Source organism: Magnolia sinica, chromosome 2, assembly GCF_029962835.1.
Source record: "Magnolia sinica isolate HGM2019 chromosome 2, MsV1, whole genome shotgun sequence".
Taxonomy (NCBI): domain Eukaryota; kingdom Viridiplantae; phylum Streptophyta; class Magnoliopsida; order Magnoliales; family Magnoliaceae; genus Magnolia; species Magnolia sinica.
In genome coordinates, this window is record NC_080574.1 from 124,650,619 (window position 1) to 124,670,082 (window position 19,464).

General features: G+C 39.3%; 1 protein-coding gene across 2 annotated transcripts; it reads left to right on the forward strand.

Annotated features, from left to right (window-relative positions):
• Nucleotides 1–15,444: 15,444 nt before the first annotated feature.
• LOC131237550 (3-ketoacyl-CoA synthase 6-like) lies at nucleotides 15,445–17,335 on the forward strand. Of its 2 annotated transcripts, none has more exons than XM_058235371.1 (2): nucleotides 15,445–17,150; nucleotides 17,191–17,335. In XM_058235371.1, exon 1 carries the CDS (start codon nucleotides 15,524–15,526, stop codon nucleotides 17,015–17,017), a length of 1,494 nt encoding a protein of 497 aa, XP_058091354.1. In that variant the 5' UTR covers nucleotides 15,445–15,523; the 3' UTR covers nucleotides 17,018–17,150; nucleotides 17,191–17,335. The 2 variants fall into 2 exon arrangements, with proteins under 2 accessions (XP_058091354.1, XP_058091355.1); XM_058235372.1 differs by having other exon boundaries at nucleotides 17,195–17,335.
• Nucleotides 17,336–19,464: the final 2,129 nt, after the last annotated feature.

Here is a 19,464-nt window from a genome sequence, read left to right on the forward strand (position 1 = left end):
GGGACGGTGTGGATCATACATGAAAAGGGGGGGGATCCATAATACATGAGAAAGAGAGAAAGAGAGAGAGGAAGGAATCGGGTGGAGGAGAGGCCCCGCCACTATGGGCCCCTCAATACAAAGCATTCATCAAAATGGGTCCCACCAAATGTGGGCCCTTAAATAAATAAAAAAAGAAATAAATATCACCCACCAGCTTCTTCTTGCACCCTAGGCTTGTCGGTCTCCTTGTGCTTCTCTTTGATGGAGGAAGATGAGAAATGGATGGGTAGGATGGGAGATCTTGAGATGGAAAAGTGGGCCTCACACTTGCATTTTTCTCTCCATGGGAGGGCTTGGACGTGTGGAGTTTTTCCTTGCTTGGGAATGATTTGAAAAAAATGAGAAAGAGAGTTGTAAAGAGAAAGAGAAAGAGAGAGTGATGGGTGATGGAGTGATGGATGTGGTGAATGATGGGTGTGTAAGAGATTTTTGACTTTTGTGGCAAATGGTGTAAGAAAAGTATGGGCTTTGTAAGAACTTTTTGACTTTTGGGGCTTGTTTGGAAAAGGGTGAAAGGTGATGTGTACTTGATATGTACTTGACATGTTGAGATTGATGGATTGATGGATTGATGTTACAAGTCATAGAAATTCTCTCAAAATTTGCACGCGTGGCGTTTTCCTTGCACCGAATGCTGGCCCACATCTCCTAGCCAGAGTATCGGTTCGGCGCGCTAGACGCGGCATCGGAATAGCGACGATGACGCGGTCGCAAGGGTACAAGTCTCGGTTTGAGTTAATTCAGGTTGACGGCGTGTGACTCAGGGTTACGAGCAAATACCGGTTAAGGGTCGAAGGTTGTCGAAATTCGATCGGGAAGACCGCGGAAGTCTACGGAACAGTACGGTCTAGGATACGGGGCTTACAATTCGACTCGTTAAGTAATGACTTTTTTCCTTGAGCTTTCTGCTTTCATGTTAGCTTTAGTGATAGCTTATATTTTAATTTTTACTGATAATTGATATCTCTGTTTTATGATTACTTGTGGTATAGATCTTTGAATCATATGCTCAACATTTATCAAGTACAAACACTTTTATGTTATATATGAATATCCTCTCACACTCGTGGATTATTTATGAATCTTAAATTGTTACATCGATTGGTGAAAACCGTCACTTATATATGTATACCCAAAATTGGACGTAAAATTGATTGATTGTGATTATAATAGACCCTCAAACTAGTGGCAATTTTGTGTATTGAATTAAATGAAATTTTTCGCAGACTTATCATCTTGTGGATCATTTGTGCTTATAATTTTTTTAGGGAAAATCACTTCTTATTTCATCCTTTGATGGACTATTTTTCCTTTATGGCTTCGATTGAATATTTGCCTAACGTGACTTTGATCTAATGTTTGCCCCATGTGGCTTCAATTGAATGTTTGCCCTATGTGGCTTGATGTATTATTCTCGTATAACCTTGTGATGGTAAGTTCCACTTATTGAACTATGATTGGCCACTACTTGAGGAGGTTAATATTAAACATCCTAATGTTGGAGTCTCATGACCTAGGGAAGGTGGTATCGGACACTATGCCTAAGCTTTCGGCTTATTCTGGGTGACGAGCCTCCCATAATGGCCTTTAAGCTTTCTTAAAATGACTATTTACAATTACAAAAATAATGGTTGGCCTAATCATGAATTCAAAGCATCTGGGCGATGACAGGTGGCTAATTCTAGATGTTGTAGCACGTATCCATTGTCGAACTATGTTTCGCTAGCTCCCAGACCATCCACAATCGACCTAATTTGTGTGAGCTAGTCAATATGCACGTACTTGATGTATTTTCATTGGTGACTAACCACTTGCATGTGAGTTTCTCCCTACTCATGGGTTTTACCAAAAAGCTAACTAGATGAGCATCCCCAGTTTCTCCCCACTTATGGATTGTTTTGTATATCTTTTATTTAAACTATACTTAACTAATGCATTAGTATACAATCTTGAGGAGAATTCACACTAAGTTGGCAACCCATTCTTTGAATATATAATTGTACAGATGATAGAAGTGACTTGAAAGATATTTATGTTCAATCTGATGAGGAACATGATACAAATATCGGGGATGTCTGACCATATCTTATCCAAGAGAAGTTGCGCAATCTTGCAACTCAAGTTTAGCTGCATTTTATTCTGTTTCATATATTAAATTATTTTCTTCGCGTAGTTGTTAATATTGAGACATTGGTTTGTATTAGCCCTATTGGCAGCCGCTCGTATATTCTGAATATGTACGTAAACTTTTCTTTATGCTTGATTTGTTTATCTTTCATTGAAATGCTCCCTCTGAAAAATAAAGAAAATGACATATATGAAATTGGGGCTATCTTTAAAGGTTAACACTTGGGTTTTCAAAAAACGAGTAATATACTTGAGTTACGAAAATCAAGGTGTTATAATAGCGTAGTTAACGGAAGCACTGAGGTGGTTGTTCCATAATCTTAATAGTAGGAATGTTTTTTGAGAGAGCCGATGAAAAGTAAGGATGATAAATGATATATTGAGGCAAGTGAACAGGCATGATTGTGGCATCTTTATGCTTAAATATATAAACTTTTCTTTATGCTTGATTTGTTTATCTTTCATTGAAATGCTCACTCTGAAAAATAAAGAAAACGACATACATGAAATTTGGGCTATCTTTAAAGGTTAACACCTGGGTTTTCAAAAAATGAGTAATATACTCGAGTTACGAAAATCGAGGTGTTATAGTAACGTAGTTAACGGAAGCACTGAGGTGGTTGTTCCATAATCTTAATAGTAAGAATGTTTTTTGAGAGAGCCGATGAAAAGTAAGGATGATAAATGATATATTGAGGCAAGTGAACAGGCATGATTGTGGCATCTTTATGCTTAAATATATAAACTTCTTATATGGCAAGAGGAAAATTAACTTTATATTCGTAAGTAGACATTTGAGTAGTTTACATTCACCATTATATATTTTGTATTTTGTTTTAATCTCATTTATTTTTTTAGTAGGATGATATTCCTAAAATTTTAAAGACCGTCGCATACGATTATTTAGAATATAAAAGGAACTTTGAAGCTGCCTTCTTCCTGGTTAAACGACTCAAAAGAAGAAATGTTTTATAAGAAAAATAAAATGATGACTTTAATAATTTTACAAATTGGACTTTAATGACTTTCAAATGTATTGTATGACAATTGTGTATGAATGTGTATGATGGATGGATGTATGATGTCGATGAATACTTATATATGAATGTAGGATGGATGGATGATATCAATGAAAGATTGTAAATGGATGTAGGATGGATGGATGACATACACAGGAGGGTTCCTTACTAAGCAAGTTAAGGGTTGTAGTTTTCAAATTAAGGGTCGCGATTATTATTAAGGGTCGAAATTATCATCCACAATGGGTCGAGGTTAATAGGCAGTCCAGTACGGGTCGAGGTTGACAGAAAATTGAGTAAGGGTCGAGATTGTCATTCACAATGGATTGAGGTTGATAGGCAGTTGAGTAAGGATTGAGATTTTTTTTTCCACAAGAGGTCAAGGTTGATAAGTATTTGAGTAATGGTCGAGAATGTCATCCACAATGGGTCGAGGTTGACAGTAAATGAGTCTCGATATACACTTGATGTCAACCCCAACCATTACTAGATGATAACAACAACCCATACCATACTGCCTATCAACCTTGACCATTAATGGATGACTACCTCGACCCTTATTGGATGATAACCGAGGCCTTTAAATTGAAAATCACATCTCTTAACCTACTTGACAAGGAATCCTCCTGTGTACATTATCCACAATAGGTCGAGGTTGACAGTAGATGAGTCTCGGTATACACTTAATGTCAACCCTGACCATTATTGGATGATAACCGCAACCTTTAGGTGGACTGCCTTTCAACCTTAACCCTTAATGGATGACAACCTCGATCTTTACTAGATGATAGTGTAACACCCCGAACTTTTCAATACCCGAGTATTGAAAGTTCTCGAGCATTACCATGAAGTGTAACTTGATATGTACATATGTATTATACCGATCTATCTATCCTAACCTTACATCTATTCCCCAACATAAATCTAACCGTTGAGAATAATCTTCATCCATAGATTAAGTGATTCGATTATTGATTTTAAGACAAGATCAATATATGTCCAAGTAAACCCACTTGCGATCATCTTTTTACAAAACCAACCATACACCCACCTACATACACGACTAGATTACTAATTGTTAAGTTTTCCTACTTTAAACATTTCTTCTGACCATCCATTGTGTGGTTTACTATATGTATATTCCTTAATTAATTTGCTGAATAACTATTTATTTATAATGATTTAGATATAACTCCTTTTATAAGAATTACTTAGAAATCTGCATATAACCATATAGAATCATTAGATTTTTCAAAACTCTCATATCAGCAATAATTACGAAAATGTTATTAACCTAGACCCTTGATTTCTAGATCACACGGTTCTCACGATCCGTTTCATGTGAAATTTTATACCATGCCTATGTATCATAAATTAACCATACACATCGAATTTAACCCCTTAGATCATTGTAAAAGTAGCCCAATTGACAAATTAGCCTATAACCATTGATTTTATTGTTCATCGAGTGAAGAAACCTCGTGGGTAGTCGTAGTAGAATATTTCTCTTCATATGAATGACTTAGATTGCCCATCATACAGATCAAGTATGAAATATGAAGACCCCACTTTAATAAGCTTTTACTTAGTCGCCAAGTTATCCTTTTAAGGTTTATCAACTCTATATAAACCTAGACCTTCAGATCTAACTACTTTCTGTCATCCATCACAACTTAAACTTGGACCACAACTTGGCCTCACATAACTATGATATCATACAAAATTTGGACCTTGCTCCATGATCCTACATCATTGAACAAAGAAGTCAACTCTTCCTTTTGACGCAAAAGGTGAAATTTTAGATCTAGGTATTTTCCACCATTGATTAACACCAAATTTTGTCCAACAATTTACCTATGTTGAATACACGTTTCTCCCAAAATTGGGCCTCGATCATGAAACGTGGACCATTAATTAAGATCAAGTCTGCTGTGGCATCCGCTAGATAACTTTCAAGATAAGACCTCGATCAACTCCATACCTTGGCCCATGGGTTAACACGGCATGCCGAAGTCAATGAAAAGTGTAGATCTTCTTAAATGTCATCACAATGAACTCCATCTATTATGTATAACTGAGCTAAATTTAAACAAATCCTGCATGCTATAATAGCATCCGAGATATGCATCATTGTGGGAAATCCTCCTACAATAACCTCCCAATTCAACTCATTTATCAAATATGAGCCATCCAAACCTCACCAAAGAGGATTTCGACTCCTTTTAATAATGGAATGAGTGGAGAAAAGCTGAGATAAAAATGCTATCTTTGCCAAACTTCCTGGAACCAAGTTGCATTATACGGAAGTTTCTTCCGTGAAACGTCATCTTCCTACTCCATGTGTGGGCCACCTGATCAATGAACCCACTCCAAACTTGAGCTCATGCCCTAAATTGATGAAATAAGATTGATGGCCGGGTTGGATCACACCACAAAAGTTGAACCAACGGGCCCATTCATCCTCAAGATGAGCAGAATTATACGATGTTACAACGTCTGAAAGAAACTTAAACACGGAAGCTTCCTCCATCCAAAACTTTCATCCATGACAAATTCAACAGATCTAGGCCGTTCATTCCCAGAAAAGGGAGTCTCAACTGATATCCTAAAAGAGTCAAGAAGAAACTCACGATGCTGGAAAATTGGGCATTGTGGGCTCGGGTTGAAACAACGTACAGCGAACGACTACGAATAAAACTAATATGGAGGGAGTTCTTCATTACGAAACTCCCAACATGGAAGTAATCTAGACCATCCAACTAGTGGAAGGGAGAATTTCGATTCTTCCCAAGAAGTCTGAAAGAAAAGGAGGGAAACGGAAACTGTATTCTCATGCAGAATAGTTGTGTTGGACCCCTCTGTCAGGCCACTGTTCGACCGTTCTTGCACTCAAGAACCCGATCATAGCCTTTCATCTATGGGCCCATATAAGGACAACCCAATGACATCCAGATCCGATCGGATCTACGGAGAAAAGAAGAGTTATTTGGAAGGGGGCCAGCCACAGACAGCAGTTACGCTGTTTCATTCGAAAGCTGCGCAAAACAGGGACTGTGAAAAAGAATCCCTCCGTCTTTCTTGCTACATAAATAGAGCTACCTAAGGGGTTTTGCAGACGAGTTTGTAGACTCTAATGCTTATAAAACCTCCTTGTTCGACGGTGGGAGAAAGGAAAAAGAAAACAGAGTAAGAGAGAGAAGAGAGAGAGAGAGAGAGAGAGAGCAACGTCCAGTTCCCTGCTGGATGTAGCAGTAAGAAAAGAGAGAGAGGAAGAAAGAGACAATAAAGGAAGAAAGAAAGAAAGAGAGAAATGTTGCATATTGAGTGGACTCGCCGAGTTAGCCTCTGAGTTGCTATTCGACGTTAGTTCAAGACAGGAAAACGGGTTCTGATCCTAGGATTACTCCAGGCCTTTTGCCGTATTAGCAGATATCAAATAACTGAAGGTGAGGGTTTTATCCTTTAAGCTTATATTAATTTCAGTTGTTATATTTATCTTGCCTTTTACATGCCTTCATGTTACTATGAATCCTCCCTACAATTATATGTTTTACTATCAATTATTTGCCCTTTGGGATTATAGTATAATGTTGATTACAAATGATTTTTATGAATTTATACGGGGCGATCGATACAAGCCTTGCCTTTGCCTTTATCAATTTATTTAATTGGCCCTTGTCACTCTCTTCTTTATTGTGTTAATTATTACCACTCTCCTTATATTTGAGTTGGTCATTGCCACTCGTCCATTTGTTGAGTTAGCCATTGCTACTCTTTTTTTATTGAGTTGACCATTGTCAATCTCCTCTTTATTATGTTGACCATTGCCACTTTTATCTTTTCTGAGTTGGCCATTGCCACTCTTCTCTTTATGTTATTGGCTTTGTGCTATCTATCTTTAAAAGGCTTGGGCATGTGTCTTGATATTCCAAAACTCTCATGATTTAATGAATTTCTCCTTTTGGTGCAAGTACTATGTTAGGAATTCCTCTTTAACGATCAAATAAATATCGTGGACATAATGCGTTTTCGGTAGCAACCTTGGGGTGACACGTAATTTCATGTTTCATAGGTGATGATGCACAAATTGGTGTATATATATTATTATACGTGTTACATCAATTCTTTTCTTTTTAGGGGTTGGATGTCACTATTAGTCACTTCAATCCGGGTTGCGTGATTCACCTGGTCATGTGTTGTGTTTGTCTTAGGATAACCGCATAAATCCATGTTAAACGTGGGACACGCCAGTGAATCTCTATAGTATGGGATACGAGGTGAGCCAGATAACTCTAATCATATTCCACATTGTGGTGATCGTTAAGCGTGATGAACCACATATACTTTACTAAGCATGCATCTTGTGTAGATTGCTTGTGCATGTTGATACCTCTTATAGTTGTGGAGTACGAGACATATTAAAATCTTTACATTGCTTTTATGAATCTCTTGAATTACTGTTAATCTTAAAGGATGACCATCACTATGAGTAGGGCATTGACCCTCTCCTAACCATATAGATAATGTAGGTGATAGAATTCTCTCGTACATCTTTGAACAGTGCATTCATGCTCTCGACAATGTTAGTGGTTACGATGTTATATCTTTTAGCGAAAAATAATACAGATGCCTATCTTTCCTTATTTACACCATTAAAAAATTAATATATGGTGGGTTCACCATTTGAATGCATCACACCATATCCCAAAAAGTGGTTGTCCTGCATGTCTTAACAACACTCTAAAAGTAATCCTTTACTAAATCATCTAAACACACATTTTTCATATTTTTCAAGATATAGTGTTCATGATATCGATGAATTATATAAGAAAAGATGGTAGGGACTTCACTGACCAATCCTTTGTGACGATCTGATATAATAAATGATGATCTGATATAATAACAAGTCCTATAAGGATCCCGATTGTTTTGTATAAATTATGAAGGAATCACCTCTAACTACTATTGTTCTCCGATTCTCTGATCCCATATGCTACTGGTAGGATGTGATTACTTTCATCCAGTGTCATAGCCAAGAAGATAACACTCATGTACCTTCGTATCAAATGTGTTGCATTAACACACAAAATTCTTCGAATATGCAACTGGAAGCTTCGAATGCACTGTCTAATTATGATTAAGCATCATTCAAAACTGTTTGTTTCTTCGTTCACCTGCAAATCTGTTACAATCCTTAAATTTATCTTTTTCAACTCATGAAAATATGTCGAAAGATCATTATAAGACTCATCCTAAGATCCTAAGACTTCTTCCCTTGCGATTTCCTTATTTTTTCATACTTGTTTGTAGTTGATTTCAACCCTAAATGTTGTATTCATTTGATATATAATTTCTTTCAGCGTGCAGGTTAGTCCTGAACTTATGTGACTAACACCAAGTTCACTATTTATCAGACTAGTGTCTTCGCAATGATCTCTTATATTTCTCTTTAAAGTTACTATATCCAATCCGCTCTCATCGATAATTGCCTTGTAGTGGCATATCGCCTTAAACGACATACTATATGTATGTTTGGAGTTCTATGTCTTTATTTTGAACATCCCTACGCTGTCCACTATCAATGCGTGCATTCTTTAGCTACAACTTTATATAATGCTCTAATCATATCTCTTTATTTGTTTGATTTCAGTACCTTATACTAAAATTTGTGGCACATCACATATTTGCAAAGAAAATTTTGTAATCGGCCTTTGTCCTTAAACGTTTATCTGACAAATATTTCATTGGGTTCATCCACCATTTCCAGAAAACTTTGATGACCCACGTTAACAAAGCTACATCGGATATACATATATCAAGTGAAATGATATCGAATGGAGCGATAAAAGTATCCGGTAGAAATTATGTCGGATGGGTTGATGATTTAGGAATATCTCAATATTCTTCATTAACCAGTAAGTATAAATTTAAGTTTATAAGCTTCAAATTGAACTGAACTAATGGCTCAAGATACATATCATTGGCAAAAAGGGATGAGGATATCGTATTTGTCAACTCTTCCATTTTGACATTGATCATTGGTCGAAGGGTCAAAAATATCTTTATTGTACTTGCTACACAGCAATCGAAATGACAGTATATCATAATCGTTGAGTCATTGATCATGACATGAATAATTCCTTGAAGGGCCTGGTATATCACAATCATCTAGTCATCGATCATAACATGCATCATTTCTTAAAGGGCTAAGTAGATCACAATCGTTGAGTCGTCGATCATGGCACATATCATTCCTTGAAGGGCCAGGTATATTACAGTCGTCGAGTTGTCGATCATGCATGTATCATTCCTTAAAGGGCAAGGTATATCGTAATCATCGACTCGTCAATCATTGCTTCAAGGATGCATATTAGGGGATCATATGTTCAAATGTAATATAGAGTCTGTGCTCCTTACTTGTACAAGAGGTGTAAACCTCATTTTCTCTATATACAATGATATCTGAGAAGATGGACTCTGTCCACAGAAGAACATATATGCCTCGAGATCTTCTTTGTCTTAGATTGTATGTGAAGGGAGTAATGAACGTACTACTTCACTGTACACACCCTTCATTCTCAAATCAAATTCATTCGGTGGTCTTCGTAATCTAATGTATTTTATGTAAGAGCTCTTATTACGTAATATTATTACTTACAACCCCCTTTTAAGTCCCCACCCATGTACAAGAAAGTCCCATTTTCGTATACACCCTCCCCATCATATATATAATAGCATAAGATGGGTCGACGAGCCATAATATTCTAATATAGGTTTACCTGCAATAAAAAAAATGAATTGTACAGATTGTCAAATGTGAAGGGTTTCGGTTGTCAAATATGAATAGTCTACATTGTCATCTATTAAGGGTTGATGTTGTCAAAATAACGTAAAGGGTCAAGTTGTTTAATATGAAGAGTTTAAGTTATTATCTATTAAGGGCCGAGGTTGTTAAAATAACATAAAGGGTTGTAGTTGTCAAATGTGAACGGTAAAGGCTGTCATCAACTAAGGGTCGAGGTTGTCAAAACAACATGAATGGTCATGGTTGTCAACTTTCGCAGTTGTCGAGCTCGACCCTTCACATTGCCCAATCTCAACCCTTATATACTGACTCTCAAGCTCGACCCATACAAAATATTAACCTCGACCCTTATTGAGTAGTAACCACAATACTTATTAGATGACATTCTACACTATTACCACTTTTCTGCTTTGACCATCATTAACACAATGCCAAAACACATCACAACCTAGTCCACTTAAAAAGACAATATTAGCAATGCCAAGATTTAATGTTTTATTTACCTTAAAAATGACTAATACTGTAATTTATTATGATAGTAAGGACAATGGAGAACTACACGATCGTAATGGCAGGAGTGGTTGATTAAGCTTAAAAAAAAAAAAAAATTAAAATAAATAAAATAAAAGAGTTTTGGAATAAACGCTAGAAAATACTAGATAGATGTCGGGTGAGAGAAATAGCGGAGAGAAACGAATGACTTTAAAGAATATGAGTTTTTGGATGAGCACCAGAAAATGTTAGGTACACGCTAGAAGAAAGAAATGTTAGAGAGAAACGATGGAAGAAAAGTCGTACTGCATCCCATGATCTTCAATTTTCAAAGGAAGAAGAAAGTCATCTATAGCAAGTGTAAAAAGGGAATGCTTGACCCTTTCTAAGGGCATTCGTACATAATCTGTGGGGTCCATCATTGCATGTGTAGAATCCATTCTATCCATTAACCTCAAAATTTCATAAAATATCATAATTAGAAGCATGATTAACATCCGCCAAATATATGGATCATAACATAATAAAATAATTCTATCAAATTTGCATTGTTATACATTATCAAGTTTTGTGGGCCACGTGGAGATTGTGAAGTAAAAAATTAACATATTCCGTGTAACTACAAGGCCCCCAAGAAAATAAATGGGTTGAGTATAGGCTACGGTAATCTGAAAATAAATTCGGTACATATCACTTTCTCATAATTGATTACTAGCGGACTTTTTGTTATTTGCCCTATCGGACTCTGTTGCTTTTTCTACGGTCTATCTACCTGCATGTTTGACCCTCAATTATTTTTGCTATTTACTGTTGCTTTAATGGCTATAGTTCAGATGGATTGTACAAACGATTCAGGCTAGGGCCCTACATATAGATGGACCTGATTTGCACATCACCATGACACGTGTTGTGCAGAGAGATTGGTTTACCATGGACGCGGATTTTGTAGTGCCTGGCCCCTCACCACCTTTACGGTTGTGCGAAGATCTGTAGGGCCCACATTGATGTATATGCTTTATACACACCGTCCATACGTTTTTACGGCTCATTTTAGGGCATTTTACGAAAATTAAAGGATATACAGATCTCAAGTGTACCACACCACATAAAAGAATAATGACGTCCACGGTTGAAAAATTCTTGGGGCCGACAGTGATGTTTATCTCTCATCCATCTTATTAATAATGTCATAGAGACCTGGATGAAGGGAAAACACAAATATCAGATTGATCTAAAACTTCCGTAGTCTCGGGAGGTTTTCAACAGCAGGTGTTCAATTCTCACTGTTTCCTGTGATATGGTCCACTTGAGTTTTGGATATACTTCAATTTTCGCCTAATCCCCTAAAATGGGCTGGAAAAACGGATGAACGGCGTGGATACTTCAAATACATCATGCTGGATCCCACATAGTCTTAACACCGGGGTGAACGGTGGTAAGCCGCCTCACGAACCATCGGCTTCCCTCTACCATATTGTGATTCGTCCGGCTACAACGTAACACATCTTCCAAAGCGAAGTGAAGTGATGGATGACGTGAAAATAAATAAGGGATGCAACCACAACCGTTGCTTCCCCTCTTCCAATGGCCCAACCGTGCAACCCTATCACCATAAAATAAAAAGGTGGCTTTTGGGTTTGTCGAGCTGAACCTGTATGGGTTCGTTGCGGCTTACCACTGTATGTGTGGCTTCTAGATGGTCAACCGGGACCAGTCTGGTCAATCAACCATGGTTTAGCAACTGCATGTAAGTGATTCTAGATCCACAAAGAGGAATTCTTGATACATTGATCCATCCCGTCCATCAGGTCCCCCATCATGTTTTTGGGCCAGATCACAAAAATCAGACCGATCTAAAACTCAGACGGGAGACATCAGTGGAAAAAAGTTGCGAGGAAAGTCCCACCATTAAAATCATCCAAATTATATTTGGACCCACCGTGGTATTTACATGACATCAAATGCACTCACCTGAAGTGTCACGCCAGGATAAATGGAATCAATTAAAATCATGATATTCCAGTACTCGTGTAGGCCGCACCACGTGAATTTATAAATTTTCAAGCATGATTTCGCACCGTTCAGTTAGTTGCAGGTCTGCCAGCCGTCTGACCACTCGTAGTAATGCTAGCGCAGCGCTTAGAGAATATACATCGTAAGCGTCGGATTTCTTGCCGCGGTGGCACGTGGCAACATCGAGGAGTCAACAATCATCAATCCCGGCCATGCAAGCAGTGGGCCTTGATGCACCAAATAGACGAAAATAGAAAAGATCTTGTTCAGCGTCCTGCCATGTTGACACGTGGCCAGTCGTACTATGTCGCTCATGTGCGAGGATCCAGACCTTTCGTTACTGGGTCCCACCGTTTATGTTCCATGGTCATCATCAGTCGCAGTTGGGCCACGCATAAATGGATGGCGTGGACGTGAAAGGAGATTTCAGCCGTTCCATTATTTCCATACACAGTCTCATTACCATGCCATCTCACACCTGTCAGGAATCCAATTGACGAACGTCCCAGATCATACCACACGTAACAAACGTGTGAGAAGTATACTATTACAAAATTCTATTCTGGATAGTACCATTCCCTAATTTTCTAAAAGGTCTCACAAAGATTCCCCAAGTCAGCTATTTGCTACTCTAGCAGCGTATGAAGCTTGATACGCAGGCACCCAGAACTTGTACACCGAGCACACATTAACTCAAATTAAACCGATTAAATTGTGGAAATGTCTGTATCTAATTGATATTCTCAAATCAGACTTCTTATATATATACACACACCGTTGATTCATGGAGACTTGTCTGTTTAAATCGAAAAGTGAATTTTCTCGATTTATATCCGTTCAATCAATGTCCCCCATTCTGACTATCAGATAATTAAATAATCTTAATTTTTTCCTTGACTGGGACCCACTCGTAAGAGAGTTCAGTTTGAATTATCTGTACGATGGGTCTGCAATTACGAGTAAATTTTAATTGCCTGTGCGTATATCATCCATCACACTCTGCCATTCCTCTCGTAACGTGGAATGGACGCCGATTCGCTGCTAAAGTCTTTTGCATAAAGTTACTGACAAGGATGTTCAGTGGGGCCCACTGCGATGTTGGTGAGAAATTCATCCGTTTTGAGAGATCATTTTAATACATTCGATCAAAACTGAGGTGTGTGCGAAACCCAAGTGGGTCACGCGAGAGGGAAAATTGGTGAAAGAAGTGACTAATGTTGAAACCTTCGTGGGCTCTATCCTGATGTTTATAAGCCATCCAAACCGTTAATACGTCATTACAACTGGGATGAAGCGAAACTACATAAAAATTAACCTGACCGGAAACGTTTATGGCTACAAGATTGTTTCAATGGTTCTCACTGAATCCCTACTATTTCCTCTCGTGTGTGGCACACTTAAGTTCTGGATTCAACTCAGTGTTGGTCACATGTCCTAAAATGATCTCTAAAAACAGATGGACGGAGTAGATTTCCCAAAAACATGTCTCTGGGCTTCTCGTAACATCCTTGCGCAAGAACTGCCTGCAAAAGGCTTTCCAGAAAACATGGAGTGAGGTTTCAGTGGGTGCGGATTAGCCTACTCTGACCGGTTGAGTAGCGAGACTCGCTACGGAAGTGGCGTCACCAAGTTCCGTGGGCCTCACCATGATGTATGTTCTGTATTCGCACCTTCCAATCATCTGGGGAGATCATTTCAAGGCAATATATAATGAACGAGTTAAATCCAAAGTGGACCCAGCACTGAAGACAGTGGGGACATTGACGCCCACCATTAGGGCCTGTTTCGCCAGTTGCTTTGGAAAGTACCGGGTGTGGGATGGGATTAAAAAAACATAATTATTACCATGGCAGGAATTATTCTCTCTTACCGTGCGATCATAAGCTTAACTCCTTGCTTGTTTGTATTACGGTGATATATTGAATGGATATATTCACTATCTTTTGTTATTCGATAATAACATACATGTATCATATCTAAATTGTTCATTTATTTTGTAATCTCATTTTATGGCATGAGTTTAAAACTGGGGTAGATTCAAAAATTATATCGCCCCAAAGAAGTTTTCAACGTTAAATATTCAATCTCCAATGTTTTTTATGGTGGGGTCAACTTGAGCTTTAGATTTATCTAATTTTTTGGCCCATACTCTAAAATGATCTCGAAAAATGGGTGGAGGGTGTGGATATAACCCTCACATCATGGTACGAGCTACACAACGAGTGAATTTAGTACAGAACCCAATGCGATTCCATCTAATCAAATTCCAACCACGGGAACAACCACAGGACCAGATGCAATTCTATCCCACCAAATCTTTTCCAATGCAATTGGTCAAACAGGACCTAGAAATTACTAAAGGCTACAAAAGTTTGATATTTATAGCTTCTAAAGGCTACAAGAGTTTCAGATCTATAGCTAATATTTGTGTTTTCCCTTCTTCATGTCTTTTTTAAACCATTGGACAGGTGGATTTCAAATAAACATTATCATGGCCTTAGGATAGTTTCAACTGTGGTAATCACTCTCCCCGTTGTTTTCTACGGTGGGGTATTTTACATATTTTTATATACCTCATTCTTTGGCTCATGCACTAAAATGATATCTCAAAATGGATGGACGGTGTGGATACAACACATACATCATAGTGGGGGCCACTGAACTTAGTGACGTCACTTCAGTACCGGACTCGCTACTCAACCTGTAAGTAGCTAATCCGCGCCCGTCAGTATCTAATCCGCGTCCAACGTACACAGACTCACATGGTCCAGCTGGCACACAACTTTCACTTCGGTACTCCAAAGACTACCTACCCTTTTACTCACGAGAGAGAGATGGAGAGCGTTGGGCTCTCCTTCAAGTGAGAGATAGAGGGCGTTGGGTCCTTTATGTAACTGACCCATCTGCCCCCATTGATTGCCCCACTCCAGTGCTTTTAAATACACCGAATATCTATTCCAAAATCATCCAAACACACCCATCTCCTCTCATCCATTCTCAAATCCCAATCTAAAAACATCCAAACATGCCCAACTCCCCTCTCCCAGATTTCTCCAACTCAGTCAAGCTCAAGTACGTGAAGCAAGGCTACCAATACCTTGTAAACAATTTCCTCACCTTTCTCTTCGTACCCATCATGGCTGGAATCCTAATTGAGATCCTCCGAAAGGGTCCTGAAGAAATCGCCCAGCTCTGGCGTTCCCTCGAATTCAATCTCATCCAAGTCCTTTGCTCCACGTTCCTAATCATCTTCATCGCAACCGTTTATTTCATGTCCAAACCCCGTCCTATCTACTTAATCGATTACGCTTGTTACAAACCACCGGCTACTTGTCGGGTCCCATTCTCGACATTCATGGAACACTCCAGATTAGCCAATCAATTCGATCCGAAGAGCGTCGATTTCCAAATGCGTATCTTAGAACGGTCTGGCCTTGGAGAAGAGACCTGCCTCCCACCTGCCAGCCACTACATCCCTCCCAACCCTACCATGGAAGCCTCTCGAGCTGAAGCCCGTCTCGTGATATTCTCCGCCATCGATGCTCTCCTCCAAAAGACAGGAATCAAACCCAAGGACATCGATATACTCATCGTCAATTGCAGTCTCTTCTCACCAACGCCGTCTCTGTCAGCGATGGTGGTGAACAAATACAAGATGCGGAGTAACATACGCAGCTTCAATCTGTCTGGTATGGGGTGTAGTGCTGGTGTTATATCCATTGATCTTGCTCGGGACTTACTTCAGGTGCACCCCAATTCAAATGCATTGGTTATCAGCACTGAAACCATCACACCCAACTGGTACGCTGGGAATCAACGGTCCATGTTGCTCCCCAATTGCTTATTTAGGATGGGTGGTGCGGCGATCCTCTTATCGAACAGACGTCGTGATAGCCGGCGGGCTAAGTACAGATTAGTCCATGTGGTTCGTACCCATAAGGGTGCGGATGATAAGGCCTACAGATGTGTCTATGAAGAAGAGGACACAGAAGGAAAGGTGGGGATCTCATTATCGAAAGATCTGATGGCAATTGCTGGAGATGCACTCAAATCCAACATCACCACCATGGGACCGTTAGTCCTTCCGGCATCAGAGCAGCTTCTCTTTCTATTCACGCTGATTGGGCGCAAGATCGTCAATCCCAAATGGAAGCCCTACATCCCTGACTTCAAGCAAGCATTCGAGCACTTCTGTATCCATGCAGGTGGACGGGCTGTGATTGACGAGCTGGAGAAGAACCTCCAGCTTGCACGGCAGCACGTCGAGGCGTCGAGGATGACGTTGCACCGGTTCGGGAACACATCATCATCATCTCTGTGGTATGAATTGAACTACATCGAATCGAAGGGCCGGATGAAGAGGGGGGATCGTGTTTGGCAGATTGCATTCGGGAGCGGGTTCAAGTGCAACAGTGCAGTATGGAAATGCAACCGTACGATCAGGACCCCAACAGATGGGCCATGGTCCGATTGCATCCACAGGTACCCAGTAGAAATTCCTGATGTGGTCAAGCTCTAAGCTCTAGCTTCTTCAATGACCCACCATCAATTTATTGTCGCCCATCTTCTCTTCCTATTGCATTCTTGACTGTTTCTTTCATAAAATCGACACTACCACCTTCCTTAGTACATTACAATTGTATTCTCTGTAAGTGGAGAGAGAGAGAGAGAGAGAGAGAGAGAGAGAGAGAGAGAGAGAGAGAGAGAGAGAGAGAGAGAGAGTAATATCCATGGGATCAGGTGGGTTCCTTCATCTAAGAGTGTCGAGTACGTACATATTTTTCTGGTATGTTTGTGTATCAACGTAAGAAAGATGTATTACTATTATTTTTCTTCTCAAGACTAATCTGGTGTGTGTTTTCCATAAGGTTGCTTTGCTTTTCCAAGTATCTGACATATGGCATGTCAGGTATTAGATCCAAACTGTTTATTCAGTGGGCCCTTATTTAGTGGGCCCTAACTCTAGATGCCTCTCTGTGGAAAAAATAATAATACAAGAAATGGAGTATTATAGTGATCATAAAGGGAAGGATTGGCTGCTGTACCACACACCACCAATCTGGATGGTGTGCTGGCGTCACCAAATTCTGTAGGTCCCATCATGAGGTATGTGTTATATCCCAACCGTCCTTCCATTTGACGAGCTCATAGTAAGGCTTGACCAAAAAATAAGACAAATCCAAATATCAAGTGGACCACACTGCAAAAAGCAGTGGGGGATTGAACTTCTACAATTGAAGCACTTTCACATAAGTTTTGGATCGATATGATATTTTTTCCCCTCTTCATCCAGGTCTTTGTGACCTCATGAACAGATTGGATGGAAAATAAACGGTATGGTTGGCCCTATGAATGTTTTAACGGTGAATATTTGTGGTGTCGTTCATTCAAGCGGTGGATATGAATAATTTTGGGGTTCATGCTCTAAAATGATCTCGGAAAATGAATGATCGGTGTGGATATAATAAATACATCATTTTGGGGGGCCATGTAACTTTGATCTCCTTTGAACCGTTCCCATACCAGCAAGATCGGCGGTGTATGGTACACCAGCCAATCCGCTTCCATCATAAAGATTGCGGACTAAAATGAATGGACATCTTTTAGTAGGAAAAATTGATGGTAAGGATTATCCTTTCTTATGCTCGTTTAGTATTTTTTAACTGTTAGACATCTAGTGATGTGAAATCTTAGATGGACAGTTTGGATTCACTGGTCCCTCGGTCACGTGTCAGGCATTGGGCAATGGACAGCACTTCCTCAACCAGCATCTTTCGTTTAAGGAAAGTAGCCAACCGTTTTTTAAAGACCGACCATCGAGTTAATGGCCCCGGATAGGCGGTTATCGAATTTACTATTGGCTGTCTTTTCCTCTTCATTTGTGGGATGCTGATTGGACGGTTGGATTGCCTTGTAAGTGCGGCTAGCTCTTTAGATGGGGACTACATACAGGAGTGGGAATCTGATGAAAGGTCTGGATCTCATCCACGTGTGCCTTATTTTATTCAAGGATGGATAGATACCAAAGATGTAGATTTGGAGTCTTGACAATCAATTCCTAATCATTTTATGTGAAGAGAAATGATCCAGTGCTCTGGTCGTATTATAAGTTTTAGTGCGCCTAGTTGACATGGCCACTTGGACAGTCCAAACTATTGATCTGCACTGTCCATTAGGTTCAGCATCCATTCCAAGGGCTACCATGGAAACATTGTGCTGACTGAACGATCAGATCCTTCCATAAGTCTCCCCTGTTATTTAAAGCCATCCTTAAGATAGGCCAGACCATGAAGATTACCTGCCAAGAAAATCAGCTCATCCCGGTCATTAGGTGGGTCACACCTGTATTTCTGAGTTCAACCAACGGTTTTCCATGGATTTCAATGGTGTGGCCTTATTGATGAGTCTATCAACCCGATTTTACGCAGATCTTCATGACATATGGAAAAATGTATGTCCCAAACTTTTATTTCTTAATTCGATTGTAGCCCTATGTAAGCGGGTGTAATCGGGGACTAGGGAAGGTTAAGACGTTCCTAAAGTGTTTTAGAGCAAAGCTCGGGTTTCGTAAATGGATTTTGATGTTTTTCAGATCGATAAGTCTATCCATCCGTTGTAAATTTATTTTCATAATGAATTCGCTGTCGCTTTGTACTATGACTTTTCCTGTGAGGGTTTTTCCATATAAATTCGTGTATTCTCTATGGAGCTTGTTTGCGTTTATCTTTCTTGTTTGATTTGAAAACGGGGTTTGCTTTCATGATTCCCCAACAAGGAGTATGAAAGCTAACGTTGGGTTTTAAGTTTGAATTTAAAACATGTCGTCAAAGGGATAAGATATTAAGCATGAAACAGAGAAGTTCACTGGAAAAAATAACTTTAAACTATGGAAGATAAAGATAAGAGGCCCTTCTAGTTCAACAAAGGCTACAATATGCACTCCTTATTGTAGAGAAGTTTCCAACG